The 24,833-nt window shown below is 37.6% G+C and overlaps 1 protein-coding gene across 1 annotated transcript in view; it reads left to right on the forward strand.

The window, feature by feature from the left end:
- LOC103154742 (opsin-5-like) overlaps window positions 1-23,082 on the forward strand; it is a 23,627-nt gene extending 545 nt beyond the window's left edge. Inside the window, exons 2-4 of the mRNA XM_007576137.2 lie at window positions 10,567-10,713; window positions 20,482-20,601; window positions 22,740-23,082. Coding sequence (XP_007576199.1) covers window positions 10,590-10,713; window positions 20,482-20,601; window positions 22,740-22,924 — 429 coding nt within the window. The 5' untranslated portion in view covers window positions 10,567-10,589 and the 3' untranslated portion in view covers window positions 22,925-23,082. The remainder of the gene's footprint in view (window positions 1-10,566; window positions 10,714-20,481; window positions 20,602-22,739) is intronic.
- The last annotated feature ends 1,751 nt before the right edge of the window (window positions 23,083-24,833 follow it).

Consider the following 24,833-nt stretch of genomic DNA (forward strand, 5'->3'; position numbering starts at 1 on the left):
TTTTTTAAGATGACCTATAAAAGCTACATTTGATTTAAACCGAACCCTTATGGGAACTTGAACTGTGTTAAAGTAGAAAACATTCATATGCAATCAGCCACACCGTAACAGGTGCCATCTTTGAGATTTACTGCCTGACATGTTGTGATGTTGACTTAAGGTCTTTGTCTATTTACTTCCTGCTATGTTATGCAGCTGACCACAATGACAACAAAAATATAAAAATATTGTATGGATACGTTTACTAAAGTTCCAACACAATTTGGCTTCAAAGTGTAAAACTCTTTCGCCAACACTCATTTATGGAAAAAGTGGAATTTAACAAATATAACTATGTATTGTGCATTGCTGGTCAGCTGACTGAAAAACGGTTTCTACATGTTTCTGCTGCTTCTAGGAGGAGCGATTTAATTGTTCAGGATGAAACTAAGGAAGTCCAACAACATGAATTCGTTTTAGATTGTTTTAAGAATCCCCCTTGAACTACTTCAAGCTTTAATTCTGACAGATCCGTATTCCACACACGCAGATGATCAAATTCGAAGCGCTTCTAATGATAGTAGTTATTCCCAATTATGCCTAATTTGGATACTAAATGCTTACTTGTATGTTGTTGTGTGTTACTGATCTCTACTTAATTCTTAATTGAGTCAATAGGGTCTGCAATTAATGAATCAAAATGAATCGTATTTTAATTAAAAATCATACATAGACAAAAAATATTTTTAATTCAAAAACTCCCATATATTGACAAAATAAAAATGTATAATTCAAAAAAACCTTTTTACTGCTAAATTACTGAACAGTCATGTGAGCTCAGGAAAAAATATATATTTGTTTTTTTAATCTCCAAGTTAATCAAATTTTAATTGAAAACTATACATCGTCACAATAAATGCTTGCAATAAACCTTTTTTGCTGGTAATTATTAAATAAATATGAGTTTATTGTGCTTTTGTATTCATTCACTTTTCAGGTGTTTCATAAAGCTCTGATTGTTCATCAAACTTATTTAGAAATGTGGACTGAAGACGCTGACATTAGCGTAACGTCTGTGATTTTGCAATATGCTTAACATTGAGAAGCTATTTTAGGTATCAATAGCTTCGCTGACAGGCTAACTCCTTTTAGCACAATAGTCTTTTGTTAACTGGATAAGAGAAGGAATAACGGCAACAAAAATAAACAAAAAAGAAGGTGCACATTAAGATGGGTACATTCAGAACAGACATGACATGATCAAAAACAACCAAATTGTTTAACATATGTAGGTCAGCATTTCTTTAATCTTGCTAGTTATTTTTGATTTGCATTATTTTCATATTCTCTAATGTTCCTTGATTAATCAGATATTTGATTAGAATTGGAAAAGAGAGGGAGAGAAAGAGAATGAATACATAGACAATTAAATAAATAAAAATAATTACCAGAACATGGAATAAATAACACATTCATGGACGTACCAAAAAAGCGATTAATTTCACAAAAAAAAAAAATTGTGACGCATTAAAATCTATGTAATTAATTAAACTATAGCCAAGAGCATGCAGTGACAGGTTAAAGCTATAACGCTAAAACAAGCTATAAGTGGCATGTCTGTAAAGGCTACCAGAGCAGAAAGACTAACTACTAATAAATCAAACAATGTTAGTTTATGTTAGGAGCAGTAAGTTTTAATGGTCAACTTGCACATGTTGTCCTTGTTATGCACCACAACTCCACAAAGGTCACTGTTAGAAACTTGGAAGAGACGGCGTCTGGTCCTCACAGAGCAGAAAATGCATTACTTGCCCCGTAAATGGAATCTCTCTCAGAGCAGACAGAGACTCTTTTCAAAAAGCGAGTTTTAGAAGAACAGAGTCTGCTGCCTAAACCTTTCACATGAGATCCATAAGATGAAATAACCCTTCCAGACTCTTAGATTGCACTGATCACATTGAAGCGTTCAACGACACAGAACTGTTGGATGGGAGATGGTTGTGGGGACAGGATGGTGTGAGATTCTTCCTGTGTGATTTAAAACAGCAGATTTTCAAAGTATTGACAAACTAATTTGAAGTCCAGGTCCTTCATCCAGAGGTCTGCTGATCCTTCCGAGATGAAGTGATCCAACCTGTCAGAGCTCTGTGTTTGATTAGTCTGGTCTTAGAGATGTGATTAAGACAGACACCTTAACCGGATAAGAGAATGGTTTTCTCTTATCTGAATTCTTCTGCTGGAATCAAAAGTAATAAAGCTTTCAAAGATACATGAAGGAAGGGATTTTGTTAATACTGAAAACTCTTTCTGATTTTATACCTTGCATATTCTAACTGAGCACCAAACAATGCATTTGATTGGATTCACAGAGCAAATATTTTGTTTGTCTTGTAAACACAACCGTGTTTGTCCTTTAAAAGAAAAAGAAAAAAAAGACTGCTTGGTCAAAATAATCATCAACTGGGATTAGGTAAGCAGACAGGCAGGAGCCTCCCTATGGAAACTGATTTCATAAACTTTAGCTGTCAGCAATGTGTTTAGCCCTTATGCATACTGAGGCAGTGAGCAGCCTTTGAAATCCTTCTTAAATCATCATCATTTATGAAAGAGTGTATGCAGAACTACCTCATTTATGGAGAACAATGCAAGGATTAATTGAATGAATTTAAAATAATGCATGAGACCTCATGGATTATTTTGAGAAGTGCTTAGAGCTTGGATTAGTTGGCGTTTCTAAATGAATCTACATGTGTTGGGACTATAGAGATCCAGTACCGAAATGAAATCCGACGTTTAGCATCGATCCGGTACAGAAGAATAGCGCTGACATTTGTTTTTTTAAACTCACATAAATGTACTGGATCTGACAACTCTGCACCAGTACAGCTCACCTAAATACAGCAACAGCTTCACCAGTTTGGTAAAAACAACTTTAATTTGTTCAGTCGGTGCAAGAAGAAGAATAACAGCCAATGGAAAATAAATAAGAAAGAAACAGAAACTGACAGAAACAACAAGTTGAGTACCTTTGGTCAGACGTGTAAAAAATAAACTGTAACAAACCTTCTTTCAAATGGTTCAGAAAGCGCTATTAGGAACTCTAAATATTATGTAAAAAATAATAATAATACATGACGCCACTCAGAGCACAAAGCGTAGAATTATACTGAATAGATCTGCCCTTCTGGACAGCTCTGTGTGTGTGGGGTAAGGAAAGCTAAGATTGACCCTCATATTTTGTTTTTCTGAGGCGCTTTGTGGTGCAGTGAGAAAGACACACAGAAGTAAACAAGCAGAGTGGAAGCCACAAAGGTTTCACTCCTGGGTAAATGCTGCTACCACCTGCTGTGTGAACCAAACATGGGTCTGACCCAACCCTGTCTCTTCCCTGCTGAGAACGATTTCCTGTGTGTAACATAGACTTTGAAAGTCTAAGACCTTGATATAGTTTGCATTGAAAAACCTTCAGAGAGGCTGAAAAAGTGAACGGATGAAACCCTGCATGAATAACTTGACAGTTTCTGAGCTCAAAAACACTTTAATGACAATCCGACTAATTATTGGAGAAAAGAAGAGACTGTTCATTTAACGCTCAACAAATAATCTTATATATACAAACTGAGCCTTATATTAAACTGCAGTACTTATGTTCATGTAAGCTTTCAAACATTGTCATTGCTTCTAACGTAAATATTTTATTTCATAAATTAAACAAGAAATAATATATTGGATTTATTAACAGGATTAGTTACTTATTGGTATATAGCGGTCCTACTTTGGAAAAGATAAAAATGTCCCCCAAAAATACTTCAGCCTTGACTTCAGGTTTATTAAGGCTGTTAGATAACACAAAAATAGAGAAAGATAGACGATAAAATCCAGCCAATAAAGATGATTCAATAGATAAATCAGACTGGTTATCTCAGCTCCTTGACTTGAGTGAAGACTTCCAGCTGCTGCGTTCTCACTCTCCGCTCTTTGCCTCTTTAACTCAACCATCACACCAGCAAAGAGTGAATCCAGAATCACCACTTTGTATTTTCATTCCCTCATCTCTGCCTTTAGTGATATCGCTTTAAATATTTGTTTCTATTTGTTACCGGTAACACCAGTTTTTACTGCATCAAACTTGTAGATATTTGATCAGCGTCTTCTGCTGCATTTCTGCACCAAGCCGTTAGGCCCCCCCCCCCTCTTGCCCCAGTCGATCCCCTGGTTTAAAGCCCAGGTGTGGCCAGACATTAACTCATACTGACACAGACGTTTCCCCGGAGCAGACTAATTGATTCCACTGAGGGAAGGCTCTCTGTGTCCACAACTGTTGTCAACTTTGCATGGGTTTAAAATTAATATCTCTACTGTTGAATGACCTTTAAAACTTAAGAGGCAATATTTTATATATGTATATAAAAATACAATTAGGAAGACAGAGATTAGTTATTAAGGTTGGCCGTTGTTTACGATTGTGCAGGTAATTACTCCTGGGATTAATATTTTTTTAATCAGTGGCGCAATTGCAAAAACAGTTAATGTTTTTATGTTGCAAATGTGACTGGCAAATCCAGATAATTTGGAAAGTTAATTGTGTAAACAAAGACATGTACTTGGTTGCACTAACAAACAGCTAGAACAGAAATAGAAATATGTAGTCATAAAATACAGGGTGGCTGGGCATCCTTAAATGTTACATTAATATATGCAAGATTAAGACCTTAAAAAGTTTTACATTACTTTTAAAGAAATTAAGTTTGTTATCACAATAACGCCATAAAATATCGTGATAAAATTCTAAGTCCTTATACTTGGATCTCTTGAGTGACATCCACTGCCAATACCAGTCTATTCACACTTACTGTGTGTCACAAGCACAGATTCAGGAGTGTAAATATAATGAACCTAATTAACACTGCGATGACCTTTTAGTTTTTTCTCTATGGCAAAAGCCTTAAAATACACCTCACTCACTTCAGAGGTGTCTGAGTTTCAGTTTTTAATCACCCTGAACTTTAACTACCCTTTCCCTGAGTTGCACAAGAGTTATGTGGTTGGTGAGCTCTGCTCACTTTCATATGTATTACTAAAAAAACGGAAAGGAAAAGAAAAGCTGTTGTTCCAGTGTAAACTTTTCTTCTGCCATTTTAGAAAGTGAGAAATTGCACACTGTTTTCTCCTGGTGTCACTTTGACACTTCAGACTAAACTGTGTGAGTCATTCACCCTGAGGGTTTGGGCTTTAATCGTCAGGATGAAATTGACAAGCTGGCATAAACTTTTCTGACACATGGAGAATTTATCTCTACATCGGTTAGTGCCTATGGAGGACAGAAACTGACAGAAATATTTAAACGGCCCAATAAATAAATCAAAACATTTAAAATGCAACAGTTAATTTTAAAAACTCTAAATTTTACCTTGTCTTAAAATTTTATTGATATTTATATTTATTTAGTCAGTTTTGTTCCAACAAATTACACATTTAAGCATGTCATATGAATGTTACTGTTTTAAAATTAATGTTAAAATTATGTTTTTCCATTTACTTATTGATGCATTTTTGTCTCCTAATTTTTGTTTTTCCTCACAATTTATTTTGTTAATATGTGTTCTTTTTACATTTTTTGTCTCCTATTTTTTACTTCACCTGTAATGATTTTTACTTCATTTTGCAGATAAAGAGGGTCTGAGTTTTAAGGCATCAGCTTTTGTCTCTTGGTTGCTTAGAATTACGTTACCTAGCGTAAAGCATTCTGGTAAATCCAACCAAACCAAAGGCTAGCGGGAGAAATGGTTTGTGTCTTAAAGTCTTGAAAATCTGATGTCATTCCATTCTTGTTTGCATTCATGAAGGAGGAAGTTGTGCTCAGTGTCTTCTTCAGAGGTTTTTGTGTCATTTCTTTCAGTAATCTTTGTGCAGCGCCACCACAGGCCAGGGGCAGAATAGTTCATAGAAATTTTAGTCTCCAATCGAACTGAGTCTGCTGGACTACCAGGTATGAAAACAGCCTTGTTTTTGTTAACATCGTCCTCAGGCCTTAATATGTTCAGGTAAAGCTGAGTCATTCTGCTATAGTCTTCTGTATTCGGAAGTCTGTACGTTTTTGCACTTTCGGTGTTAATATGGAGTGAATATAAAGGTTATTTACATGTTTATTGTTTTTCTCAATTGTTTTCTTGCTGTTAGTTGAACCTCCCCAACATTCAGTCATTTCTGCTCATCACTTTATCCGTTTCATGCCTCACAAATTGTAAATCCATTTGGCCCTGCGCCAGTTTCTTCCAAACAATTTCAAACAAATCTATCAATTTTATTTTTTTCTTTCTTGTTCTTTCCTGAAAATGTCTAACTTTAACCAAAATTCAAAATGCTGTGTAAATACTGTATTGCTTTTGTGAGCATATTCAGGTTTTGGAACAGACCTGTTTTTTTTTTTTGGTTTTTGTCATATTGGAAATCACAGAGTGACGAGTCATAACGATAAAGCCATATAAATGACATGTTAATAAATAATGCTGTCCGATCCTTTCATTTTGATGATGCAGACACTGATTGATGAACTGTCCATTTTGAGAGAGTGAGACTATTGCAGGTCATCAATGATATTATTGATGGCACAAGGATGCAGGTTCATCCTCTCAAAGACTGACAAACTATAATTTTGTACTGAAGGCGTAAGACTGTAACTCAAAATTTTTTCAAAAATCCGAAATAAAACATGAATAAAACTGAAATAAAAACCACTTGCAACTTAAAAAATCAGCTCATTTTAATCCATCATGCGATTAATTGATTTATTGCTTTTGGCGACAGGCTTATCAAACTGAGGAAAACTGTAAATAGAATTTCCATTCACCGACACTTTGACGTAAATAAGAAACTCTAAACCTTTTGGCAAACATCAACTGTGTGGGAATGTTCACAGCATTGGCTGGTCTGATGTTGAGACGTCAGAGGGCTGGAGGAATTTGACCGATGAGCAGTACTTCACTGTACTGTGATCACATTAGACACGTGGAAATAAATGAACTGAAAGAAGAATGCTTGATTCATCTTGTGATCTCTCGGTTTAGTCTTGGATACACACAGTTTAATAGAGCAGATTGTAATCCTGCCCTGGGGTCTGATCAGCACTTTACCTCTCCATAGACACTTAGTGTTTCCTTTGCAAGTAAACAAACTGCTTGTCTACAAATTGGTTAAAAACAGACTAATTTAAATTTCTTCCTTTGTACATGTGTGGTGATTAAAGTGCTGTTGGGTTCTGGTTGGACATGGAGGAGATGTTGTAGGAGGATGACGGCACGGCATGTTGTTTTTCTATTTTATTTTATTTTTTAAAAGATTTATTATGTGAAAAGTTCCCAGAAAATGTTCACCTTTTGAAACTCATTATTTTCCAAGTTTTGTCTAAAAAAATCTGAAATTAATCTCAAACTTTTTTTCTAACAAATTTTCAGCTTTTGGAGCTCAAAACTGTCCTTGCCTTTTCTAGAAAATTTCTCAGGCTGATCCCAAAATTTCTATGTTTTTTGCAGAGATTTACTCCTCCCTTTTCTTTTATCTACAAAGGCCCTAATATGCTGTTATAGTTTTGACCTATTTTGGCTTTCAAACTATTGTTTTAAAATATTCTAATTTATTTTTATGTATTGGTCATACTTTCTTGCTTTTCATTGTTATCAGGTGTAGATGTTTTGGATTGTTACTGTTACTTTTTTTTCAATAATTTGTTACCTTTAATGTTGTGGTTTAGCACATCTCCAGTGTGTCTTCATTACAGACAGTAGAGACGGCGTCCCCTTTGTGGCCGTTTGCAGGTCCACAGACGATCAAGCCAATTCAGCTCAAAAATACTTTATTAATCCCAAAGGGAAATTAAATAGTCATGCGAGGTCCTTGTGTTTCTCTCTCTCTGTGTGTTTGTGTGTAGGTGTGCATGTGTGTGTGTGTGTGTGTGTTTGCAGTCATACATGTGTGTACCTGTGAATGTTTGTGAATGCTGTAGCGAAGCAGAGATCAAGGGGTAGGGGGTGAATTACACAAGCATGATTGACAGCAATAAGACCCTCCTGGCTCTGATTGGTTGATTTTGAAGCAGTGTTTGTCTGCAGATGGAAGGAGAACCACAGGGAGGAGGCAGAGAAGCTGGATTTCTTTCACAGGTTATCTGTCTCATACACTGTCAGGACATCGGGACAGTTTTAACAAGTATATAAAAATCATATTGTTACCAAAGTTAAAAACTGCAGTCTCCAAATACTTGGACATTTTTTTTGCAACATAACAAAGAAAAAGATGTCAGGTATCCCCTCCAAGGCCTGGAGAGCCATAGAGCTCCTCCTGTGGTTTACCAGTACTTTTTTTTTTTTTGTTAGACCCAGTAAACAAACAAAAATTGGACTTTATTTACCCTAATTTCCTGTCTAATAAAGATTGTCCTGCCCAGACAAATCTTATTAATGCCATCCTGGGTGAACCATGTGATCCACCCCAACCGCCTTTCAACTGCATCATTTTTTTTCTTCCTCCATAGACATCTTTACAAGATCGTCTTTTCTATCAAATTTGTATGTATTTTAGACAGAAGCCAATGACGTTCAGAAATAGCTGAATAAAGCCAGAATGTTGCAGCATCTTTACTCCAATGTCTGCCATTTTTCCTGTCTGCCATATAAATTCAAAATGTCTAAAACCGGTGTTTGTCCTAAGCTGCTGCAGTCGTCTTAGACTGGTGAAGATGGATTTAGCGAATGATGCAATCTTCTTCACAGCGACCTCCTCTGACCCCTGTGTTTTCACCAGGAAGGAAGTGCTCATTCCACCTGCATCCTCTGATTTCACGTCCCGTATGTTCGGAACATCAAACTCGTTTGGAGTGAACGGCTCATATATTAGACATGTAGCTGGCTAAGTGGGAATGTTCCAGCATTTCAGGTTAACGACACTGTTGGAGTACAAAATGCATTGATAAGTTTTCAGGACTACAACAGAGGAAATTTTGTATATGAAAGAATAATAAGATGTGAAAGTCTGAAGAGTTTGGGGGAATGTCTGAGCAGCTCTTTTTTATGGCTGCTGTTATTGACATACTTTGGCTCAGATTTGATCATATAACAATGGAGCCGTGACATTCCGGGTTCTGGCAGAGATTTGACATACATGGTGAAGACCAAATTAGAAGCTGTATCCTTCCAAAGTATTGACTCTCGTAATTTTTTCCCCCCACATTTTCAAATAACAAAGTGCAAAACTAAATGATACTTAACCTTGAAGTTGACGGAAGAAGATTATTACCAAAATCTGAAAGGTTGTCTTCTCACCAGCTGTGTTTAGTCCACTTTAATCGAACTCTAGTTTGTTTGCCTAGAGAATCTGCTTCGTTTGGGGAGGAGTGGATAAACTGATACGGACCAAATAAGTGAACTCTGCCAGAAACCTTGGTCTCAGTTGGGTTGAAGTGAACTACGGTTGCGGTTCAGATGAACATGTGAATGCCAAGCAGGCTGTTAGAAGATATTTATAACTTTTAATAAGTATAAAAAGTTATAAGATCTTGTATAAGATCTTTCTTATACAAGATTACTTCCACCAGATGCCAATTAAGAGCAGCTGCTAAGTAGCTTAATTCATCTTTACCTTGTTGTTTTTCAAATTAAAAGAGCAACCATGTTAATTGATCAGAGACATACACCATATGGATAAACATACAAAACTTATTGCACTGATTTAGACAGTAAAAACCTGTAATACTTCTTTGTTTAATTTGTATTTTTGCTTCTGTGGAAGAAAAATTGAAAACACCCATCTTGCAGTCATACAATCCAGTCCCTGCATATAAGTAGAGCAACACCGATCTGATATTAATATCTGCATTGGCACCGATATTGATAAATTCTACATCTGGTATCAGTGTGCCCGAACCATAAGAGCAGATCTATTTAGTGATGATTTGTAATGTAAGGCTTTATTTATTTTACAATATATTTAGAATTTGTAATTGCACTGTATGATCCTTTTGAAAGAAGGTTTGTTCCAGTTTATTTTTACATATTTGTTTCTTTAATTTTTCTTTTACATTGGCTGTTCTGCTAATCACGCTGACTGAACAAATTCAAATTGTGCTGTTTTTACATGTTTGTGAAGCTTTTGGTGCTTCAGAGTATGCTGTACTGTCCAGATAATAATAATAATAATAGTAATAATAATAGTAATAATAATAATAATAAAAGCTTTTTAAGACAATTCAGCTGTTTTTCTGTATCGGATCAGAATCAGCCGATACTAAACTTCAGATATTGGTATCGGCATCGGAAGTGAAAAAAGTTAATCAGTGCATCCCTGTATAGAACACCAGTTTTGCAGTCATTTCCTGTTTTGCTACTTATTGACACTTGTGGCGTCAGATTTTTTAATGCTGTTTGTTTTTTATTTAGATAAAAAAAGTTATTCATGCATTGATCTATGCAGCAGAGCCAGAACAGGAAGTGTTGCTTTTCTGCAATGCTTACCTGAAACCTTGTGTCTTTGTGAGGCGTTTTCTATTTGAGGAAGCTCTTCTATTGTTTCAACCTTCTTCCTTTCACTTCACAGGACATTCTCCACTGATAGCAGTGATGGAGAACACAACATGGCCGTACGCCGCATATGTCCCCCATTACCTCCTGCGTGGTGACCCCTTTGCTTCGAGGCTCTCCAGAGAGGCGGACATCATTGCGGCTTTTTACATCTGCATCATAGGTGAGTTTCCATATCAGCCAACATCCACCTCTGCACTACTTTCACATTTCTTGTCATTCCACACATTGCACACACCTCTTAGCAAAACTATTTAATGTTTGGGGTTTATTTTGGTGAATGCGATTTCTTCAGTTCTTGGAAAATTCCACCCAAACTTAGTGCAACATGTCATGCTGTCACTGCAAGATAGAATATTACAGTTAAGAGTATAAAATCTTAGCAAAACGGTACATAATTTCATATAATTAAAAGGACAGCTGTAGTTAAACTCCAGTTGGATCAGTTTGTTTAGTGAAATTTAAGGAAATAAGTGCACACACATGTGCATCTAAAAATTGTGAATATTGCCTAAAATGCAGTATTTCTTGACAGTCATTTCAGAAAGTGAAACGACCATATAAAGAAATTCATGACGCAGAGTAAAACATTTTTACCCTGCGTAAAAATGTTTTAAGCTATTATTTTTTGAAATTTTAATGACTTGGCATATAGGTAAAGATGGATGTTTTGAGCACAAACATCAGGTCAGTTCATTTCTCTGCACTGTGACCTGGTTGCATCTCCTTCTGTATGAATTACTGCATCAATGCGCCGTGGCATGGAGGAGCTCAGCCTGTAGGTGTAATGGAAGCCCAGGCTGCTTTGATAGCTGCCTTATGCTCATCTTCATTGTTGGTTCTGGTGTCGCTCATCTTCCTCTTGGCAAAAGTCAAAAGATTTCCTATAGGTTAAAGGTAAGCAGAGTTTGCAGGCCTGTAAAGAACAGGAACATCATGGTCATTGAATCAGCTTGTCCATCTGAACTCTGGTTTGGTTTTGTTGTTTTCTTGCCCTCCCTCTCAGGCCACCTCCACATCCCAGGCCTGTTATTTTTTTGTTTTCCTTGTTGTCCTCCTTTTGAGGCCCCCTGTTCCCACCTGGATTGGGTTTGGTTTTGTTCCTCCTGCCTAGACTCTTTGGGGAATGTGTGGATGTGGGGGACTTTCATGATCTGTAGGTGGTTGGACTTTAGTTTCTTGTGTATTCTTGTATATCGAGCTTCATTTGATTAGTGTTCCTTTCTATCTACTGTTAATGTTAGCTTCAGGTTTTTTTTATTTTTTTTTACCTTTCATTCAAGGTTTTCTTATGTTTCGGCTTTGTTTATCTTCTTCCCCTCCAGGAACCACGAGTCTCTGTTTTTAAGCGGATTTGGTGCTTTTCTGTAATACAGGATATAGTAGTGTCTCAAGGATCAGATGCAATGTTCTAAGAGTAGAAATCATTTCCTGTCTCTTTTGGGAGAAATATAATGTTAGATTCTATTATCAGTCAGCAAGAAAGATATACAGTGTGCAGTCTATTAGTCTAATCCAACAAAGGGAATATTAATCAGCTTCACTCAAAGATGCTGCAATACAGTGCTCTGAAAAAACTATACAGGTGAAGAAGTAGACTTCTGTAACAAAGTGTTCAAAATAAAGAGGATATTTCAGTTCATAATCATATTTATTGAAACTAAAACATACCACACTAGAGCCATGTCAAAATAATGTTGAGCACAGTGCTGGAGGGCTTTTGGTTTGGGCTTGTTTTGCACCAGGACCAATGAATCAACCCTGACACACTTTCCTTAGGACATCTAAAGAGTGGAGTAACCTTTTAAGCCAGCTTCCTTCGGTCTTCTGGCTGGACCTGGAATGTCGTCCCTCTGCACTGGACACATAAAAATGAAAGGTCTGTGAAGGAGCCTTTTTTGTTTTTAACTACGCAAGTGATTTATTTTTTTCAATGTCTGATTTAACAGTGTTTTATTTTTTAATGCCAAATCTCTTTTTAATATCTTTCTAAACTGTTACCATTTTGGCTCCATACTCATCCTTTGCCTTTGAAGAACTGCAGTCAGAGGTCTGCAAACACTTTTAATTAGTAGCATTTTAAAATAGCCAGGTTAAATTGGATTTTTTAGGTCTGATCTAACCTGTGCTTTGGCTTTATGACCAGGGAAAAAGGTCCAAAAAGTAAAAAAAAAACGTAAAAAGTCCAAATGGATCATTTTTTGTCAGCAGAGCAGTGAGTCTCAGTTTTTGGTCATAAAAATTGAAAAATGTCAGATGCTCAAACATCGACTGTAAAAACTTTCCTTCATCTTCAAAGGTTCTAAGTCTTCATCGTGAACAGCAAGTTGAAGGAATGTTCATGCATGGATTGGTTCTTCATAACTGGTTCAACTCCAGGTGGATTAGGCAGAAAATTGGAACACAATGCGTTTTTTTTTTTTAAGTATTGTTGGGCTCTAGTGTCGTTTATTTGAAAGTGCTCACACAGGAAAGTAGGTAATGAGAGAGAGGGAAGACATGCAGCAAAGGTCACCAGGCTTCTTCAAAAGGCTTCTTTATGTTGGTTGTGCTTGATCCCTGTGCCACCACAACACCGTGTGTAGTTGTATTTTAGCCTGAATAAATAACAAACCCCATAAATACTAACTAATGCAAAGAGTCTACATGTGACTAATTTATTCTCGGTATATACAATACTTGCAGTATTGACTAAAGAAGGGTGTTAAAGCTTTAGTCTTAAGGGTATTTTATAAAAGTAAGGTTTTTCACATGCAGGTGTTCTATCTAATCTAATAGTTCTCTCTGAATCAATGACAGAACAAGAATAACTCAGCTGCTGCACACGCTGAAGTCTTTTAGCTAATGGAATGAAAGACATTCTGCTGATTTGCCTTCATCTGCCCTGGAATGTGAGTGTGTTGGCTTTGATTTATCAGGTGTGTTTTCATGTCCATCAGTTTAATCAACCATGTTAGTTAACTTTTTAGACATTAACATTCCTCAGATCAGCGCAAAAAAAGAAAAAAAAAAGAAAAGAAAAGGAAAATCCTTCATAGAAGCAGATGAACTTGTTGCACATGTTGTGACTTTATGGGCTCATGTGAAGAGCTAATATCTGACTGGAACTAACACGTTCTTTTGAAACACATATGCAATAAATAAGCAGTGTTGGGCTCCATGTTAACTCTGGAGGAGCTGCAGGGGTCCACGGCTCATGTGGGGAAAAAAAACAACAAACATTTGTTGAGAGCACACTAGAGTTGAGCGTGAGGGTGATAATGCATGTAGGATGACTTTGACTTCACAATCAAACAGAGATTTTGTAAAATACCTAAAATTGGTGTTTGGGATAGTCTCCAAATTAAAAATACAAAAACAACATCAATATATACTTCCTGTTTGCAGATCTGAAGGTTTGAGGATTTGGAAGTTCCTCTCTCTCTCCTCATATCCTGTCCGCATTCCATTGCTTATTATCTGAGTATAGGAGTGAGGTCTGCGGGGTGGCTGATAGAGAGGGGATTCAGCTTGGTGCTGCTCTGTTGTCTAACCACAAAAAGCACATTACTAAATCTTAATTAGCGAGTTGTGAAAGGGAACGGCTTTTGAAGAAGATAGCTTTGTTTCAGTGGGATGAAGACGTCAGCCATGCAAATAACTACACTATAAAATGACCAACAGGCTCCACTGGCCAGTGTTTGTGAAGGAGGAAAACTAGGATAAATGGAATATGTTCTGATAACATCTGCTAGACGTCTCTCAAGACCCAGAGGCCGTTAACAGTATCGCAGCACGTGCTCAGCAGCTAGAGAAAACCCTGCTATTATACACTGTTCAGTCTGATAGAAACATTAAACACTGGAGAAGGTTAAAACTGACACAGGAGAGCAAGTTCACCAAAAAACATCCATTCATTGGACATCTTGGTAGGACATCTTGGTAATCTGTGGGTTTTGCAAGTATCACAGTTTGGTTGAGGTGGATGGTGCAAGAAAACAAAATTATATATATATTTTTTCTGTATTAAAGCTGCCTTATGTAAATTTCATAAAAAAATATATGTTCTTTACATATTTGTTAAAATTATCATTACGTCATGACAGTATAAGACAGATAATTTATGACAAAATCTAACTTTACTGTCTTCTCCCATTGCTCCCAGTACTAACTGCAGAAATTCACCACTCAGAAACAACCAATGAGAGCCAGGAGGAGGGTCTTAGCGCTGTCAATCACTCTTGTGCTTCTCCCCTCCTTACTTTCTGCTAAACTACAGGTGGTTTACCACAACATAGCTTGCCACAATTGCTAAGGCTAGTTAGCATGGCCTTCGATGACAGTTTAAAATGATTTGCCTGTAACGGTAAGTTGTTTCTCCGTCATTTGTACATTTAGCAGCGTGCATGAGGCTGACTGACCGGACTCCTTCTGGCTCTGATTGGTTGTTTTTCAGTGGAAGTGGTACATCTTTGCAGACTGCACTGGGAGGAGGTTTTCACAGATTATCCTTCTCATACCATCCTGCCACTACATGGTGACAGTTTTAATAAATATGGAGAAAATATATTTTTTATAAAAGTTGCATACTGCAGCTAGAAAAGGTTTAAATGACAATAGCAATACAGTCTCAAATGTATGGCTACATTTATGTGTTACTGTTCCAACACAAACCTAAAGAACTGAAGAAGTCATAAAACAATAATTACAACGCCAAACTCAGAAAACACTTAAGGATCAGTAAAAGAATACTGACTGATAACAATAATGGAAATTTGCTCTTTCTCTCTCTGGTCAAACTTTTCAGGTTAGACAAGCTGATGAGTTGCTATGACGTCCTACTATGAGACACACAAAGAGGAAGTAAAGAGTTACCCAGGCTCTCCTGTGAAGATCAAACCTCAACAAACTTGGGTACTTAGAAAATGAGCAACAAAGTAAAGGTGGTTAGACAGGTTGTCCTTTTAGCAGGGATTGTTTCACCTGCAGGACCACAGAGTCTGAACCCTAGAAACCAGGAGCAGTGTTGTCACAGTCAGAGGAAACTTCTATAGCAAGTTAATCTACAGTACAGACTGTGATCTGCTTCTCCCACAGGGATCACAAGGGTGATACTCAGGCTGGGAAAAATCTAATTTGTGTATATTTGATTGGAGAAACCAAATATTTGTGTTGCTTTGGGAAAAAAGAAAAACATAATAAAAGTTGTATTTCATGGGATTCAAAATTTTATACATCAAAATCAAAAACTAAATGAACCAAAGGGCTTTGTAAATTTTTTTTTATTTTTTAAAGTCTATTAAAAATATTTTTATGACAGACTTTTTAACAGTTTATGTTTCGCATGGCCACAAGAGAACCACTAAATAAAGTTACCCAACAGGGTTAGTGCTGGAGCGTTAATAGTTTATTCACCAGTTTCTGATAACAAAATAATCTTTTGTATCTTTTACTGGTTAGACTGTCTCCAAATTAAAAGAGTGTAACACAGTGTCTCACTTTTGCTTGATGGCCGTCAGGAGGATCACATGATGATTCACCCAGAGCAGTGAGCGCCAACCGCAGGAGGAAAACCTTCAATACTGAAAGATATTAAGAGATGACCAAAGTTTTAATGTTGTATCATATTTCTTTTATTTAATGTAACTATTAGTGAATGTTTATGAGTCTGATATCTAAACGCACTTCTGGAAGAAATTTTTTGCGAATATTGTGGGTAGAATGTTTTTATTTACTTTGGTTTTAATTTCTTATTTTGGTAACACTTTATTTGAAGGGGTGTGCATAAGACTGACATGACACTGTCATAAACATGACATAACACCTGTTATGAACATGAACGAGTCCTTATGAATGTTTATGACTGTTGTCATGAAGTGTCATTTGGTAAATAATGAAACTTTTAATGCAAAGTTGCCTTAAAAGTTGCATTAAAAGTCCATTAAAAGTTCCAACTTTGCATGATTTTGTAAATAATGACAATTTAATGTAACATTGGCACTTTTAATGGACTTTCACTGAGAGCAACGTTCTTCTTCATGAAACGAGTGGTGTCAGATTTTAGCAGTTGCAGGATTTCACTTTTGTCTTTGGCAGAAGGCCACGAGTCATTGCTTGTTTTGGTTACCTTTACCCAGACAGTTATATTCTCCAGTCTGCTTGGTGGTCATTCAAACAGAAATAGAGTTCACTTCAGCCAAACCAAGGCCAAGGTTTTTAGGTGGGATAGAGTTGCTGTTTAGGTCCACATCGGAGTTTGCTTGTACCAAATGAACCAGACTTTCTAGATGAAGGAACTAGTGTTTGACTGAAGTGGACCAAACAGGGCTGGTGTGAAGGCGCCCAAATGAAGCAGGTTCAGCTGCTGTACATCCAACAAAAGCAAATAAAAGGCAAAACTGATTTCACAGTATGTTCAGTTACTGTCAGAACCATTAGACAATTTGCTTGTGAGGAGTTAACGGTCTGAAGGTCTACAATTTTTTATTAACTCCTTCTTAATCATGAGTCAGGCTAGAAAGGCAAAAAAAAAAAAAAAAGTCTTACAGCAAGAGTTTAAATGACATCTGCTTAGTTGTATCAAATGTGAACATTAGTAAAGTAAAGTTTTCAGATTTTTTTTGTGCAATTTCTGTCCTCCAAGGTCCTGACATACACAAAGAACCAAAGGTTCATGAGTCAGAGCAAAGATAAACGGAAGCAATGTCATTTTGTATTTACTGTGTGAAAATGACTCGTCAAGCTGCATTTGAAAATAAAAGCTAAATAGATATCCAGTGCTGCAGTATAAAGGAAAGAGAAGGGAAGGTCATGGCTGCCTCAGTGGAATAAAGGGCTGGAAGATTACAACTCTTGTGTGCATGCATGTGCGCTTGTGCGTACACAGGCATGTGTGTGTATTCATCAGAGTGGACATTAACAACCAGGGTCACAGAGATACTTGGTATTCATATTCCTGGCTGATTTACTGCTTCTGGTTTTTCTTATCTTTGCTAATTCATCTTTGTAAAATAACTCAACATCTGACAGATTGGGCAGAGCGCATCTGTGAACATCAGTTTTCAATTCTTGGCAAAGACTTATTAGAACTTAGATTTGGACTTTGACTAGGCCATTCTGACACTTGAATAGGCTTTTGATCTAAACGCAGTCGTAATTATCTTTCTAGCTCTCCTCTTCTCTTTGTCCTGACCGGCTTTCTTTGGCCCTGATGCAGAGCCTCATCCCCACTGCATGATACTTCCACCACTGTGTTTCACCACTGGAGTGGCATGTTCTTTGAAGTGTTGAGAGTTGAATTTTGAAAAGTTACATTTCACAATTGCATGGTTTAATTGCAAGCCACACATTTCAGATTTTTGTTTGTGAAAACATTTTAAAACCTCATTCATATGCCATTTTGTCCTGGTTTGCCACATAAGAAACCCAATAAAACACACTGAAGTTGGTGGTTGGGGGTATGTGTGTCCCAGTAATCATTCTGATGATTCATATTTTTGGAAGCGTTATGACTTTGTGATCTAGTCGATTTTATTTATGTTACGCTTGTGTGTTTTTTTTTATTCCCCTTTAAATATTGTTTTGGGCCCTCCAGTTCCAGTGTAAAGTGTTCGTTCTTTACCTCATTTAACTAATACAGCAGGATATTGAGCAAGACATGGAATGCATTTTATTTATCCTTATTATTCATCCAAATCGGCCAACCTAATTAGGAGGACCAGGCGGAGGGGTTAGACAGTTCATCCCGTCTCAGAGTGTTTGTCTGTTTTTTTTTACGAATAACTTTCACATCGACCCACAGCCCAGCTTTGGCAGAGAGCCTCCATTCGCTATTATGTTCCTTCCTCGTGTATCATATGAGTACATGGAAATGGGGGAGGTGCACAGTCCACTCATTGTGGCAGTTATTAAATTAATTTCACCGTGAGTTCCCCTATATAGTCACAGCGATGAATGTGGTTTATTCAGTTAAAGGAATGTTTGTGCAGATCAAACTGGCTGAATGGGAAGCATCTGATGGGAAACAGGTTGGAGTTGGAGGCTAAACTGCTCAGTCTGTGGGGGAGATGCTGCAGGTTTAACTGTTTATTTTTGGACTGCATTAAAGCCACACGTCCACTTAATCTGCATGTGTATGCTGGTGATGGTTAATGCGTTAAATTTTTCCAATAATATGGAGGTGACTGAGGCAGTTGGATCTTTAGCCTGGCGGTCTAAAAGTGGGCGGATTCCGGCTTCATCCTGCCAGAGGTCGGTTTGCCTCTGCGCACGGCAGATTGCCCCAAGTTTCCAAGTTGAGGTTATGGTGTGAAGCAGCGTTCTTCAAGTGGGGGCCATAAAAGTTCAAAGTTGAAGGGAAAATGAGAAGAAAATGAAAAAAACAAAAAAACAAAAACAAAACAGAATCCATTAAATTTTTACATAAAATCTTTTTATTTATTTATTTATAATGGAATCTGATCTGTGTTCTGAAATGTTTAGTTAAAATAACTTATTGGAATGTTATTTGGCGGTGCTCTTCAAATTGCACTAATACAATTAACTATGACAGGATAAAACATAAAAAAACACAAAATATATGAAGAGCCTTTAGGGCTAATTATGTTGTTCTTACTCTCATCATTTAGATGAACACTAAAAGACACAATAAAAACCTCATAATACTAAAGACCACAATTCACTTTTCAGTTGGTGCTTAATTATATTTTTAGAATATATTCCTTTCATGTAACATAAAATGTCCAGATCAGAGCCATGCTATCCCCCAGACATCGGCTCAGTGCGGCTTTGCAGCTCCTTCGTTTGGTTTCATGGCTCTCTGGTGTGCTGTCAGGTCCCACTGGACTCATTAACATCCTGGTATTTTCAGGCAACAGCAGCTAGGAAGACTTTGATAACTCTTTGTTCATCACCTGCCAACCACCGAAGCACAAATAGCCTCCATAACTAATTAGCATTAGGCTAATTAATGTCTTTGAGATGCATACATGGGTATAAAACATTACAAGGTACAAAAAAAGAAATTTTACACATCATACCTCCATAATATTCCTCATGTATTTTGTATAAAATTAATTATATATATAAAGTTTTCTTTTAAGTGTAACACACTGCAAGATAAACATAAGGGGCAGCATTATATTGTGTGTTGTGTTTTCTCATCATTTCTTGTATTTAATATGTGAAACGTCAGCACGACTACGAGCCACCTGCCAGCTGAGGTTTGAACATGGCTGTGGTTTATCTCCTACTACTTCTCCAAAACTCCACCGTCCTTCTAACTTGGTGTAATCTACAATCACTTTGCCGATGGAATCTTAGATGAAAAACTAACAAGAGGTTTGATGGCCTGTTAATAGGTAACCAAGTTATCCATGCTGGTGAAAGTTTTATTTTTTCACATTCTAGCTCCAATTAGGATTATTCTGGTCCTGCAGCTAAACGCTGACAGGAAGTGACTTTTCTTTAAAGATCTGAACACAAAGAAGTAGCCTGGTAAAAACAAGTTGTTCCTTACTTTGCTTCGTGCAAAGGGTCTGGAGTTTCAACTATTGAGAAATGATTGCTTGCTGCTAACGTTTGGCTCTGCAAGCTGAAGTAAGCTGCGCGATATGAAGCTTATCGTGCCACATCTTTGCTAGCAATAAAGTATTTTGGAGGCGTGGCCAACATGGTCTAAATGGCTTTGTTCTCTTCCTCCACTGTTGTCGCCAAACTACAACCACAGGCAAACTATATTTCTAAAACAGCGCAGAAAAAAATCTATGCATCTTTTGGAACTCCTTCTGTTCACTGATTGGTCAGGATGAAAGCAAAGGGAAAATCTTTAGACAGAGGACTGAAGGGAGATGACAATAGAGTGGAATTGAGGGGAGGGCAATTGCCAGGCTATGATACAAGACTTGAAGAAAAAAGATTGCCATACAGTAAAACTTTATTTCTCTCTTGACAGGAATCCTGTCTGCAACAGGAAATGGCTTTGTCATTTATATGACCATCAAACGCAAGACCAAGCTGAAGCCTCCTGAACTCATGATCGTTAACCTTGCCATTTTTGATTTTGGCATATCAGGTAATGAGAAACATCTGATACATGTGTCTGGTTCATGCTAACACTTACAGCTGATGAATGGATGGTTTTTGAAAGATTATTGCATGTTTTGACATTCACTAAATCTTATACAGGTGATATAAAATGTATACACAGCTTTTTTAAACTGCCTTATCAAAGCCAGGGCTTCTATCTTTTGGTATGACCTTCAACTGACCTTCATGCTGTTAAGCCCTCAATTTTTTTAAAGGAGAGTGGGCCAAATTTTTCCAACTGCAATGTAAAAGTGTTGGTCACTGAAAACAACTGATGGCAGCCATTGGCTCCCAGGGTGGCAGAACCTGTTATTAGGTTTAGGCGGTAATTGCCTTTTGAAATGGGCCCAAGTTGGTTTAGCAAAAAAGAAGAAACCTGTAAGGGAGGAAGATATTTTTACCAATTCCAGAAAGCATGCTTATGTTGCCAAAACATCCAATGACACACAATGCATCTCTCGGCTTTCATACTGTGCAGCTGATGAGCTGAGTGGAGGCAGCTATGCACAATCATTTGCTGCACACATTAAACAGAGTGGAACCATAGGAGCTCTGGAAAGATGACATTTTCAGTCACAGGTAGAAAAGCCAAGCTTACGGCATAAAGCAAGAAGGAAAATCAGTCTGGACACCCAACAATAGCCTGTGGGCTTAATATGAATCTTAGCAAAACTGAAATATTCAAGTAAAAAATGAACTTACAATAAAAAGCTTAATTTCCTTTGTGGTAAGGAACATAAAGGATAGATACAAATTTACACTCACTTAAAATGACATCAAACAAGCATGACTAAGACCAAAGAGCTTTCTGGAATCTTCAGAACGAAGATTGTTGCAGATTATGAGTCTGTTAGGGGATATTGAGATAGATCAAAGTAATTTGAAAATCAGCTTTTCCATAACCATAACCATACAGAAAGCAGTCTACAAATAAAGCAACCATCAAGGTGCTGAGGTCTAGCCAACCAAGCATTTTCACCTTGAGAGGAGGCTGCAAGATGCTGAAAGAAGTCTCCAAAAACACTAAAATCTTATCTGCTGACCTTCAGAAGGCTGTAGCTCATGGGTAGGCAATCCAAGTCTTCGAAGACCAGTGTCCTGGATCTCTTTGATGTCTCCCTGGTCTAACACACTTCAATTAAATACCCAAGTCACCTCCTAAGTGCAGTCAAGTTCTCCAGAGTCCTGCTAATGACATCATTATTTGACTCAGGTGTGATGAAGAAGAGACACACCTAAAAGTTACAGGACACTGGCCTTTGAGACCTGGAGTTGCCCGCCCGTGTTCTAGGTACTGTTGATGTTGAAGAACCTGCCTGGATAATCTGGAAGACGCAGTAAAGAGGAACCATGGCACTACGAAGGCCCCAACATACTTGGGTGTACTCCACTACACAGAGGACCACGCGTAATTGAGACAGACTCACTGTGGACTCAAAGCAGACGTCCACTGGACACATTCATGCAAATGTAAATGTTTACCAACACTTACACATACTTGGTATCCCACAGTAAACTGCCCAGCAGGAAGCGGCGTTCACATCAAACTAACCCCAACCATCTGCACAGAGAGTGCGTGGAGTCTGGGTGGCTCACAAAATATGGAGAACACAGGAGTCTTCAGTCTCATTGGTTCATTTGTTATATTCTTTGGTCAAATGAGTCCACAATTGAATTATTTGACCTCAAGAACAGAGAAGATGTTGGCATAAACCAAATACAGCATTCCAGGGAAAGAACCTCAAACCATCTGTGAAGCAAATGACTTTGAGTGCTGCTGCAGTTCATCATAGAATCCACCACAAATTTTACCATGAATGCCTGAAACCCACAAATACTTGTGACCTCCACTTATTATTACCGTATAACCATATAATAAAGCAGGATGGGAAATACCAAGAAATTTATCAAAGACAGTCAGAGAATGAAGAAAGGTAAAGTTCAGATTTTTATCTTCATGAGATGCAGTGGGGTGACTTGATCATTCTCTTATTGATGAATTAATAACTATAAGACATCAATGTAAGAACATTTCCTTTGAAAGAACATAATGTTTAATGGGCTATGATAATTTTGTATGACTGTTTCTTACATCTGTAATTAAGGTCAACCTCTTTGTTGTAGATAAAGGGATTAAACACTTTGTTACTTTACAAAGTCCTGCTGACTTCATGCGTTTCAAATCCTCCCATGAGCCAGAGAGTCTGTGGAGAGCCCTGGCCCGGCCCACCTGCTCTGTGAAGTTCACAACATCATCCAGTACTGGTTCACTTCCTGTCACAAGCCCCGCTGAAAAGTCCTGGATCTGAAGGAAGTTCTGATCCAGCTTCCACTGACAGATGTTTAGGGAGCAGAGAGTAGGGTGCACTGGGATACCACTATGCCTTTGATTTTCTGCTGATTCCTCCATCAGATGACCAGCTGTCATGTTGTTTACTTTAATTAAAACTTGTGCAAAGTAAGAGAACACAATGAGCCGTCTCTGTTCGCTTATCAGAAACGGTATTGACTGACTTATAGTCAGGTGTGACTTGCATATATTATTTTCCTCTTCATGATGCACGTTTTGACAGACACATTAAATTTTAATTCATACCAACGGACATCAGACAAGGAGTCTGCACCATCTGCAGCAGCGAGGAAAGATAAACCCAGACCAGAAGTGAGACGGCCAGAGCACTAGGAACGAGTCCGCAGCTTGAAGAACATGAGGCTGGGAAATGCAACTTATATACACATATATATATTTTCCTCTTCATGACAAATTTTTTGATTGATGGGATTCAGAGTTAGGAAAACATAATAATACTATAACATCCACATCATCGTGGTATGAGAAACCTCCCCATACTCTCATGTGTCCATGATGTCTCAGCCACCATGCTTCAGTGGTCTGTGGCTTGTGGTGTTTGGGGTTCATGTCACAAACCACTTCTGACCTCAGGACCCATTTAGAAGATGGCTATGCATTGAGTCAGGAGTATCAATGGTTGGGAAAGTAACAAAATCACACGGTTAAATAGGGACGCAATGTTTTGCTATTAACTGTCATCACTATGACTACTAGATAATATAAGGAACATGGGTATCAGATTTAACCAGTCAGTGAACATTTTTAATTTAGAAAAAGAATTGCGTGGAAGTGGTATGTAGGCTAGCTGTGCTAGCTTGACTTTGGCAACCTTACCATGAGCATGTGCTGCAGAATTTGGTTTTTTGGTTCAGTTAACACAAAAATAAGACGACCCACATTCCAACTGTTTGAGAGCTCATCAGCAGAGCAGTTTACATTAACTAACTAAACTGCTGTGTCGAAGCAATCATTAATTAATAATTGCAAAATAAACATCAAGCCTGAAAACGTAACACTGTAACAGACCGAATGTTTTCCCTCCCATGTGCTCAATGATTTGTCCCCACACAGGTTTTATATTGCTTTATTATAACTGCTCAGTCATCAAAAAGTTGACTTTCTTTTTCACCCATTATGTGTGTTGCTTAATACGGAATGCAACTTAAAATTACAGAAGGACCTCAATACTAGTGGATGGGGAAACATTCATAATTGCAGATACAGATTGCTCTATTTGAACGGCTTACAAAGGCCTGAAGAAAGAAAACACCATATCCTGTGAGCCTGACCAAATTATATGCAATTTGTGTATATTAAGCTAAAATGATTAAAAAATAACATAGAAAAACACAGAAATGTTTCATGTTTCTTTTTCAGTATGCGACAAAGATGCTTCTTGCTCAAACCTGCTTCATGCATCATCGCTGTCTGTGTCGCATCAATTATAATTGAGCTTGAGTTGAATTGCTTGTTCTCAGTCATTTCTTTATGCTGATGAATGAAACGTTTCATTCCCTAAGGCTAAACTTAAACATTTGTGAAATGGTGCAGCAGTGGACTGTGGATGTACTGAGTGAGAACAGCTGGTCTAATCTACTGCTGTTAATGAGGCAAAAAGAGAGATGAATGGAGTCTGCAGCAGAAAGAAAGTCAAATATAAACAGGATGTGCAAAATGACTTCACTCATCATGTCTGTGGCTGGGAAATAGATTGATGTCACTAGGCAGTTCAGCAACTGACGGCAGCCACCGGGGGCAGAAAATGTTTCTGTTTGTCTTTTTCATCTCAGTTTTGTAAAGGCAGTTCAGCTGGAGGGAACTGCTGTCCTTTTTGCCCCAGACATGTTCACTGCAGCACTAAAATA

Source organism: Poecilia formosa, unplaced genomic scaffold, assembly GCF_000485575.1.
Source record: "Poecilia formosa unplaced genomic scaffold, Poecilia_formosa-5.1.2 Scaffold398, whole genome shotgun sequence".
In the NCBI taxonomy this organism is placed as follows: Eukaryota; Metazoa; Chordata; class Actinopteri; order Cyprinodontiformes; family Poeciliidae; genus Poecilia; species Poecilia formosa.